The sequence below is a fragment of the Camelus ferus genome, chromosome 7 (genome assembly GCF_009834535.1).
Source record: "Camelus ferus isolate YT-003-E chromosome 7, BCGSAC_Cfer_1.0, whole genome shotgun sequence".
In the NCBI taxonomy this organism is placed as follows: domain Eukaryota; kingdom Metazoa; phylum Chordata; class Mammalia; order Artiodactyla; family Camelidae; genus Camelus; species Camelus ferus.
Genome location: NC_045702.1, coordinates 61979524 through 61990132, shown reverse-complemented (window position 1 = coordinate 61990132; position 10609 = coordinate 61979524). Strand labels below are relative to the sequence as shown.

Sequence of the window (10609 nt, the reverse complement as noted above, 5' to 3'; positions counted from 1 at the left end):
CACAAATTCATGACCTATAAGGATATTTGCTAAAATAAAATGCATTGAAGACTATTCAACGTGTATACATAAATTCTGTAAAAAGAAGAAATTCATTAAGTTTTTAGAATGCCTTAACTTTCTTATTGAGTGCTATTGACAATAATTGTTCTGAGAATACAATAACCATCTATTTATTGAACCTCATTTCTCCTAAAGGTTTCTGCTTCTTTGCTGGAACAGTGTGTTATTGTTTAAAAGGTTCTGAGCTGTTCTTCAATTATCTGAGTGAATCTACAGCCTAAAGCAAATATTTACGTTCTGCCCACAATTTAAAAAAAAGTAGCTAAAATATACTTCATGCAGTGCCTTACCTAAGAGAAGGAGGTATATTTTGCACTGAAGGATCCCACGCGTCCTGCCGAAGGGCTCCATGAAAGCATCCTGTCCCATGCATACAGCCCCCCGTTCCTGGTGGCAACTTGGTTCATGGACCAGCAGCTGCTGGTTTATTTGCCAGGGAAATTAGCAGTGAGGTAACAGACCCTAGCCTGCCTCTTGCTCCTGTGATTTGAATACAGAATGAATGTGTATACAAAGGACACAGGGAGTGGGAACACCTGTTAGAGGCTCTGCACTAACAGAGGCTTCTGACTCCTAGAACAGCTTCTTAGTGATTATCAGTAATGGTCAGCATATTTCATGAATTATTCTGAGTTATTAATAATCACATGAAGGAAAACATTCTTTGGGGTGACCAATGAAAAACAGTATGCTTTCATAATGAGAGCATATTGGGAAATTTCCTGAAAAAACAAAACCTGGTTTCCTACCATACAAAACTATGGCACAATTTGAAATTAAAATATTTTTCTATGAAAACTGCAGTATTTCACATATCGGCTAAGCAGTTATAAACCCTCATGAAGCCACCAAGTAACATATAAAAGTTACACCAAAGGAAATAGGGCACCTGAATATCTTTAAAAAATGTATTTTTTCCATGTAGTATTTCCTGTTGCAAATGTCTGCCATGGTTTTATTGAATCTATGGATTCATGTTATTTTTAAAAGCAAACCACAGGTGTGTTTCCAAGTGACACAGAACCATGGACTGTGCACAATTATAACAAAAAGCCTGTGCCAACAGATAATTATCTGAGGCCACATTTTCACAGCTGAAGCACACAGTAAGCGAACCAATAGCTCAGAGATGATCTTGCCTTTACTGTGGTGTCTGGGCTACAGATTTTCAGCCTGGCCTTTTCACTGACAAGGCAGCAGGTGGTCTGAGCACTTCTGCTTAATTTACTAAGTTGTAAGTTAACCCCTATTTCATTTCATTTCACTTCCTCTGTTGCAAGTAGGTTCTAGTCCAAGCCTACACTATATAAAATAAAAATGTATAACTGAACCTGCATAAAATCAAGCAAAATCTCTTGCATAAACCATTTTTAACAGAAAAGGCTCACCAAGAAGTTCAATGATAATAGAGGAAGGAAGAATATCCCTCCAGCTTAATTAAAGGTAAAAAAAAGGAATGATAAGTTATTTTGGAATTCAGATTTGGAAACCCTTTTTGCATTAAGGCTTTGAACTCTTCCAGGAGTGCTCCTATAGGCAAAGAAAATGTGACTGTTGAAAAACCTGAGGTCTCTTCAGGGGTCACTTTATGACCTTGCCAAGCTTCAGAAAAATAAGAGCTCCCCCCTGTCCCCCCGCCCCAGGTAATGATTATACCACAACTTTCTCTGTGCTATCTCTATATATTTTATGGGCAATTTAGAGATAGTAGCACTACTGTAGCACTTATTAACATCAATTAATTTTATTGCATGTTTACTTTCCCTCTGGGCTCCTTGAATATAAAGACTATCTTATTCATTTATGGATCTAGCATAGTGGTTAACTAGTATTTTTGTTAAGTTGTTCCCCAAGAAATAAGCCAAAATGTTCGTTGGCCCATGTTTTCTTATTCTCAGTTGATGCTTAAGAAATGCATATACATTTAAAAATTGGATTGCACAGATTACAATTTGGAAAGTAATATGGATAGTACACAGACTTCCCCTCACATCTTTAAATCAGTATTAATCTCTAATTGCTTTTATTACCTGAGCGCTTTTTGGTGTTTTTCAAACTCAGTGTTGGCTTGTAATAAAGTTTTTTGGGTTCTAGGGAGAGAAATAAGGATAACGGAGTAAGTTTTTCCTAATGTTAGACTTACTCAATTTAAAGGACTAATCTTTATTCTGAGGGCTTTTTTCTGTTTGTTTCTTTTGTATTATATTAAAAACTCCTTACTTTATGCCATAAGTGATAACAGAGTTACATAAATAAATTAAATGCCTAAATGAATTAGGTGATCTTTTCATATCATAGTGCACAGTAAAAAAATGACCGTCCCTAATTGGTACATCGTAAGTGCTGTGACAGAACCAGGACAATACGCCCTCTAGTGGCAGGAAGTAGGCATAAACTCTTCCTGCTGATATTTCTGAATTCAGGACGTTTACGCAAGAATACAAGATAATGTGAAAAGAGAACTTCGATGGTTTTCAATTTCTACGTAATTATTAAAGATGGTTTAAGGTGTTTATACCACACTGTTCAAGAGCCTGTTTAGTGATCTTAGTTATATTTGCATTTAAAGTAAAAAAGCCGATTAATTTAAGCGATCTATATTCATGTGATTAAGTTTCAAACAACGCCAAGTGTGTCAGGGAAAGGAGCGGGAGGATGGGTGCAAGGCTTTTTGTCATTGCTCAAGTCACACTATAGTTTACTGTTGAGTTTGTTTAAATTTTATGTAAAGCTGGTCTTGCTTTATAAAGCAATCTGCCACTGCATTTCAAACATCCACACTCATTATTTACCAGTAGCATATGAGTGTTTTGGAATGGCAGAAAGAATTGATAAGAAGAGGTGGTACAATGCCAATGCCAAGGTCAACATAGAACAGTGGAGATTAAAAAGAACCGGGAAAAGAAAGCCCTGTCTTATGTTATAATTAGATAGATTTTAGGAAAGATTACAGTTTACAGTGAAGAGCTGACTGCTAGAGAAGCCATCACAATTCCCTATGCCTGTGCTCGTGTCACTCCCATACAGCTATGTCTACAGTGCTAACTCCCAGAAGCCTCCTTCTACTGATACGGTCACTAAATGACTATGCAGCAATGTCTTCTTCCTGGGCCCCTATCTGGGTTACCGCTTTACTTTCAGCAAGTGTCCTCTTTTTCTACTACTGCTTGAGGTGTAGTTACATTGTCCTGGGGAGGTCACATCTTCTCCCTGCTTTGATATTTATAGGATGACTAGAAATGTATCTTCCTAATCAACCCAGGATCTCAGCTTTAATTTTAAGCTTCCAGAGGCTCTTCCTGTTTGGGCCATCAGAAATATACCCTTATCCTACTTTACTGCTAATGCTACTGTCTTGAATCACATCAACTTACTTAACTCTTAGCCTGGATGCTCCAATCTGCTAAAATGGGGTAGCGTTCCTTTACCAGGGGACTATTGACCAACAAGCTTTCCTTAAGACTTGCTGGCAGGCCATCCACACTTTGCACTAGTTTGCTCTGGCCTACCACTAATGACCCTCAGGCAAGTGTGAGTCCTAAATAAGTCTTAAATATGTATTTTTGAAAAATGGAAATGAAATAACATGCTTCCCCTTTAAAAAAGTGTGCTTTGGGGCTCTAGCCTTGTTTTTTGTTTTTGCTTCAATTTAGGGGGTTAATACTGTTTTCATGTATGGCTCACTTATTTTCTACAGTGTTAGAGTATGCTGAATTAGAAAATATATTTTATTTAGGTAACAGCACTGATTTACTTTACAATTTCCAATATTTACAGTTTCCAGTGTTACAGTTACAGTCTATGAACTTTTAGAAGCCTGGAATTTCCATTTCTTTTTAGTCAACAAGAAATAAACTAAAATGTAGAGTATCAGAGTAAAACAAAGTTTTAATGCTTTCTTGCCTTTTCAGGGTCAAATAGATAAACACTCATTTCTCCAATTTGGCTGATTAAAAAACTCCAAATATGTGGAATAAGATATACCTATGTGTTGATAGGTAGGTAGATAGATAGATAGAGATAGATAGAGATATATCTTGTCATTTGCAACTTTGTGTATTGAGTGTATGAAGGAAAATTCTGGGTTTGGATCTGGGTTCTAGTCCTGTGACCTCGAAGCCTTAAATAAATTTCCTCTTTTGTAAAGAATGGATTTGAAATGCTAGAGCTGGCCACCATCTATAAGAATTACTGAAGATCTTAAACAAAGAACCCAAAAGAAAAGGATAACAATTATTATGGTACCCACCTCAGGTGAATCTGAATAGCAGGTCTGAGAACTACTGGACTTGGATAACTAAACTGTAAACTCCTTGAGGGCCAAAACTGTATTTTATTTATCTAAAGTGCTTAGGATAGTGTAGCCTAGTGCCTAACAGTCATTTACTGAATTGAGTTTCATTTTATCTGCTAATATGGTTGGCAGTTTCTATTTCTTTGATGCTTTCAGAGACTTCTAAATATTGAAGATCTTCACACAGTAAGAACTGTTTGGCAATTAAGATTAGAGCAGGTAAAGAATGAACCAAACTATGGTTGCCCAAAAGGCCCTGAAATTTCTTTATGGGGTTAGAAATAACAGAGGGAGAAAAGCATATAGGTAAACACATAATTTAAAAAGGAATTGTTAAGCACAATAATAGAAGCCTAATTGGATGGCTCTGTTGGAGCAGAGAACTTGGCAGAATTATGACTATAAGACTTCACAATTATAAGGTGCTTTAGAGTTTATATTCACTTGTATCCTCTCACTTACATCACTCTGGATCAAATATTTTAATCTCATTTGTAAAAATTAGTAAGACAAGACTCTGAAAGGTCAAATTATAGAATTTCAGAGTTGCAAATGACCTCAAACTTCAGTCATTTGCAAACTACTTTTATGACTTTTGCTATATCTATCTACCACCCACACTATCGTTTATCTAATATTTTTCATTAGTTTGGCACACTTTAACATTTCTTTAATTGTCCTAAGAAATACTGAAAACCTGGCTCTGTGTTTTATATTTTTTCCTAATAAACATTAATTAAAATAAATGTAAACTTTAAAAAATCATTGTATCACCCTTTAGGACTCGCTCTTCAACACCATACATGAAACCCTTACTTAAAACAGCATTTGGATAATCAGTCCTTCAGTTTCTGCTTGCACATCTGCAGTAATCTTAGGCAAGTTACTTAATTCTCCATACCTGTTTCCTCATCTTTAAAATGGGGATAACAGTACCAACCCCACAAGATGCTTATGAGATACTACATGTAAAGCTATTAGCAGGGCTTCTGACATGCTGTAAGCTCTCAATAAATGTCAGCTATTATTACGTGCTAGCTCTCGGTCGCTTTTTTTTTCTGGTAGTCTCATACAAAGTTCTCATGGAAAGTTCTTTCTTAAATTGAGCTCGATGCAATTCCGCTGTTGCTTCCCCCAATTTAACTAAACTGCTAACAACTGAAAGAGGACGTTAAAATGACAGGTGTACCTACTATAGTTTTATTTTCCATCGACATGACTTAAATTACACAGGTGATAATAGGTGGAGGGTAAATCTTTTGGTTTTCGTTTTCTGCAGTGGATGCCAAGACTTAGGAAAGAACAGCCCTAAGCCTGGACACCGCCTACTGGACAACCAGGACCACACTTTTCCTCAGCGCAAGCCCAGTGCCACCCGGGGAGTGCCAAGTTCTCAGGTCACTCTCCTCGGAGCGTGCCTACCCTGGCGTTCCCGCCCTTAGCGTCAGCCTGTGCTCCTCCCACCCCGCCTCTCTACACCCGGTGGGGTTTCCTCCACTACACTCCTAGGGGGCATTAAGTCAGCCTGGTTTAAATACTGCCTTCTCAGTGCTTGTTCCTGTCGCTCCGTGCTTCGTCACTTACGAATTAGACTTTCGCCTCACCAAAACGTAACTACCGAGAGAGCAAGTACCTCAGTAAAAACCGTCGACGGCCGCGGTCACTCAGCGAAACCGGATTTGTGGGCTTAACTGAAGCGTAAGCTGTTTTGCTTGCCGGGAAATGTAGTACCTGAGCCCCTCATCTCTCCTCCATTGCTGGTGCCGGGGCAGCCGGAAGACTACAGTTCCCAGCATGCTCGGGGAAAGGAAGAGGACCCCACGTCGGCAGCTCCACGTGACCACTCACTATGGCTTCCTTGTATCGGGGCCAGCTGTCTGCTGGTTCTGTGTGATTTATTAGTTTTTTTGCGGCAGAATACTGCCTCACGATCTCGACATGCAAAAAATTAAGTCTCTTATGACCCGACAGGTAAGTCGCAGAGGTTGAAGCAAAAGCCTCCTTCATCTCCGCTGGGAAAGGGGCCGAGATGTTCTATCCCTGGGCCGCGGGGGACAGAGAGCTAAGTTTTGGGTTGTGGTGGGTGTCAGGAGCATTGGGAAGCCGGAACACACCCTGGAAAACTCACCTGAGCCGCCGGGTTCGGAGCCCCGTTCAGGCGGGTCGCAGCGACCCAGAAACATTCATTTAGATAAGGTTAATGAGGGAGTCATAGGCTATCTTTGTTTCCCTTCTTCTCCCTTTTGCCATCTTTCCAGTGACACCTGCAGGCTTCCCTTTATCCAGGCTGCCTGTCTGTGAGCGGTGGCTTGGGCAGGGAAGTGAGGTCTGTGCAATACAGATGACTGGAAAAAATTTAAAAAGCGGATAGTTTGAAGACAGCGTTGGTAGCTTCATGACTTTGGTCAAATCCCTAACCTGGTAGCTTGTTTCCGGATGTGAAAATGAGAATAATAATTATTTTTTGTTCATTTCTCACAGTTGTCATGGGAGTCATCATTCAGTGTATGTGACATGATACTTAAAAAAAAATCATTGTCATGGCAAAATAATGGCTTTTTTTTTTTTTTTTTTTACCGGAGTGATAATGAATAGAGACTTTGTTTTCTACCTCATCTAATAAATAATAGGGACTTCCTAAAAATGTGTTAGCCTCCTTCAAGTAAGAAGTGGCAGAACTTTACTTTTATGTATTTATTGATTATGGTTTGGTTTTAGATACCTTTATTTCAGATTCTAATATTTCAGTAGAATTGGCCATTCTTTATTATTTTAGTGTGAGAGAAGCATAATTTAGATTAGAGTTTTGAATCAGTGGAGAATGTGGAGGTTAATCTTTTAGTGAAAGGTTCATTTGTGAAGTTTTTTTTTTTTTTTGAGTTTTTTGTCGTTGTTGATTTTAAAAAGATTACAAATTCCAGATTAAGTTCTGTGCGATTCATGGGTTTATAGATGTAATTCTTGATGTATTTGTGGGAGAGGGTATGAGTCTCTACTCTGCCATCTTGGCACCTCCCTCCCCTTCCCCAGATTAAGTTCTTTGATGATTCAGTATCTGAATAGGTTACAAATTGTAGATTGCTGATGAAGAATACATGAGTCCTATGTGATTGTTTTAGTTCTGTCAAATTATATTATTAATGTCATAAAAAAAGTTAAAGTGTTCTGTAAATAATAAAAGATTTGAGTAGGTGGGTATTAACATTTGGCAGTCCCTCACATTTGTTGAGCACTGGTGTTACGCTTAGTACTACTTTCCTGAGGATGGGTTTGGGTCCTGCTCCATCCTTTAGTACCTGTGTGATTTGAGCAAGTTATCTAACTTTTTTGAGCATCTGTTTTGCACTTTTGAACGTTACATCACCAACACCCCGAGACTGCCTTTGGAATGCTGAATTTGGACTTGTGCGCATCACCTAGGTTTGGTGCTCTCTCCTGTTGCCTGCCATGCAGTTCAGTGTAGTCAGCATTGCCCTCGTCATGCAGTGACTTTGGTTGGTTTGTTTTTTAACTGTATTTTGTAATAGTAAGTGGGAGAGAGAAAATACAAAAGTCCACATGCCAGTGGTAAGTTTATTTCTCCTAAATATAGTGAAACTGTTCTGAAAATAGTAACTTCAGTCTCAATCAGTTGCTTATTGAATTAAGCAGGTAAAGTCTGTGCTTAGTTGGAATGGGAAAAAAACCCCTCAAACTGAAAAACATACAAAAACCTGGAACTATATTGTGTAAAACGTGAGGTAAAATTAGGAGTTTTACACAGATTTTTAAAGTCATCATAATTATATTTATTTATGAGTTGACCTCCGTATATTAAATCATTATTCTTATTTCATGAATCTGTGAGGTATGAAAGTAGGATGCTACCTGGAGTTACATTGGGGATTTTATTTAGTACTGCTTATTATTAGGTTAAATGTAGTAATGCTAAAAGTAAATATAAATAAAGATTTTTCTTTCCTGTGAGGCCAAAGAATATGCTCATAATATCTTGTTGTTAATGTGGAGAGATGTGAAATTAAGGTCTCAGAAAGTTAGATTTTTTTTGACACTTCAGTTCTCCAAGGATCTTGGTTTGGAGGAGAGTGGGTGAGCAGGCGTTTTTAGCTCTCTATTTCGATGAGATCTGTTGTTCAACTTTCTCTGTTAGGCTGGCCTCTGTTCTTTCAGTTCATTCAGCAAATGCTTATTGAACACTCTGTGCCAGGCACTGTTTTAAGTTTGGGGAATGCAGCAGTGAACGAAACAGACAAGTATTAAGGCAGACATGGTGATACATGCTTTGGAGGAGTAGAGGGTAGAGAGTCCTGGGAGTTGTTGGCGATTTGGGGTTTGAAGGTGACATTTGTGTGAAAACCTGAAGGAGCTGAGGGAGTGAGCTATAAGGATATCTGGCAAGGAGCATTCTGGGTGGAAGGAAAAGTGAATGTAGAGGCCTTGAGGCGGGGCTATGTTTGAGGAATAGTAAGAGGCCAGTGTGGGTGGAGTGACGTGAGTGAGGAGAGAGGTTAAGGTAGTGAGAGATGAGGTCCGGAAGCCAGATCACACAGAACCTCATCCTCACCTCCTCTCTCTTACTTTTCTCCTCACTCTTAGCAGGGCCAGGGAGACGATGAGAATGCTATAGCAGGAATCCAAGCGAGAGAGGGTGTGGGCCTTAACCAGTGTGCTAGTGGGGGAGGTGTCGAGAAGAGGTCAGATTGTGGATACACTGTAAATGTGGAGTTGACAGGATTTCTTGACAGATTGGATTTTGGCTGTGAGAGAAAGAAGCTTCAAGGTTGACTCCAAGTAGTTTGGTCTCAGCAGTTGGAAGAATGGAATTGCCATTTAAAGAAGTGGGAGGAACAGATTGAAGGAAGGGAGAAAGTTTTTAGACTTGTTGACGTGAACACCACTTAGATACTTGAGTGGAGAAAGAAAGTAGACAATTGGCTAAAAGAGCCTGAATTTCTGAGGAGAAATCCAGGATGTAGATAAAAATGTAGGCATTATGCACGTAGAGAGGGTATATAAACTAAGATCGCCAATAGAGTGCGTGTAGAAGTGAAACAGGAGTCCACAATTGGGGCTTTTGAGGATTCAGTGTTCTGAGGCCGGAGAAAGAGGTGGGTCTAGCAAGGCAGATGGAGAAGGAACAGCCAGTGAGGTAAGCAGTCTGCTGCACCCCGAAGAGCACCCATCCTGTAGCAGATGCTTAATAAATATTTGTTGCATAAAGAGAACAGCCAAATCAAGTGGGTCCTGGAAACCAAGTAAAGAATGTAAAAGAGGAGGGAGTGATCAGCTGTGTTAAATGCTGCAGATGGGTCCCGGAAGGTGAGAATGAGCCTCTGGACCGAGCAGCAGAAAGGTCACTGGTGACCCTATGACAGCACTGTTTTGAAGTGGCGGGGAGGAAAGCCTAAGTAGGGTGGGTTCGAGAGGAACTGAGTGCTGAGGATAAACCCTCCACTGAGTTTTGCTGAAAAGAGAAGGAATCACAAATCCTCACACATGCTTCTTTTGATCATTGGAACATAAGTTACTGGTCTGGTAAATGGGAATTGAGGATTCGTGTACACAGTACAGAAGTCATCTGAAGTGTAATCTGATTCGGGCAAAGAAATAAAGTTGCAGAGGCAGGTATTATTCGTGATGAATTCTGTATAAATTTAAACGGGAAATTATCAAAACCAAAACCAAGTACAAAAGAAAATCAAATAATGGTTAATGATTACAGTGCAAGTTCCAATTTGATAAAGGCAGAGTACTATGGTTGTAACCATGGCTTCCTGCTTTAAAGAGGTGAAGATAAAATGATGACTTCATATTTGTTACTAGAAATTTATAAAATTGCTAATCAAAGTGTTCAAGATGTGTAATCCTAAAATGCAAGTGTTAGATATTGTGCTTTGAGACATTTATGTAATTCTTCATTTCTGTTTTGATAAGATAAAAGCATTTCTCTGTGATATTCTGAATAATGGCTAGCACTTAAAAAGAATGCTTACGATATACCAGACAGTGTTTTTGGCCTCTCACGTATGTTATCTCCTTTATTCCTTACAACAGCCTCTGACTTACTGTCACCATCATTAGACTATGAGGACAGGCAGGGTAGGTAAGTTGTTCAAGGCTGCAGAACTCATTCTTTGAGTCCTCTGCTTCCTGACATGTCCATGTGAAGGAAAAGCCGGGCTGGACTAACAAGCTAACTCACAAATCTAAATGAAACAAGTGTCAGATTACGGATTTTAGTTCTTCTGGGCT

The 10609-nt window shown here is 39.1% G+C and overlaps 2 protein-coding genes across 6 annotated transcripts in view; one reads left to right on the top strand and one right to left on the bottom strand.

Moving 5' to 3' along the window:
- The window catches only part of HEPACAM2 (HEPACAM family member 2), a 46618-nt gene extending 40496 nt beyond the window's left edge, over positions 1 to 6122 (bottom strand). For 3 of the 5 annotated variants that reach the window (XM_032483992.1, XM_006187032.3, XM_032483993.1), the window contains exons 1-2: positions 5991 to 6047; positions 354 to 543 (exon numbers count right to left, since the gene is read on the bottom strand). In XM_032483992.1, coding sequence (XP_032339883.1) covers positions 354 to 432 — 79 coding nt within the window. In that variant the 5' untranslated portion in view covers positions 433 to 543; positions 5991 to 6047. Of the gene's footprint in view, positions 1 to 353; positions 544 to 5990 lie in introns of all 5 variants that reach the window. The other 2 variants (XM_032483995.1, XM_032483996.1) reach the window with 2 other exon arrangements.
- A 42-nt stretch (positions 6123 to 6164) lies between these two features.
- The window catches only part of VPS50 (VPS50 subunit of EARP/GARPII complex), a 105811-nt gene continuing 101366 nt past the window's right edge, over positions 6165 to 10609 (top strand). Inside the window, exon 1 of the mRNA XM_006187033.3 lies at positions 6165 to 6328. Coding sequence (XP_006187095.1) covers positions 6296 to 6328 — 33 coding nt within the window. The 5' untranslated portion in view covers positions 6165 to 6295. The remainder of the gene's footprint in view (positions 6329 to 10609) is intronic.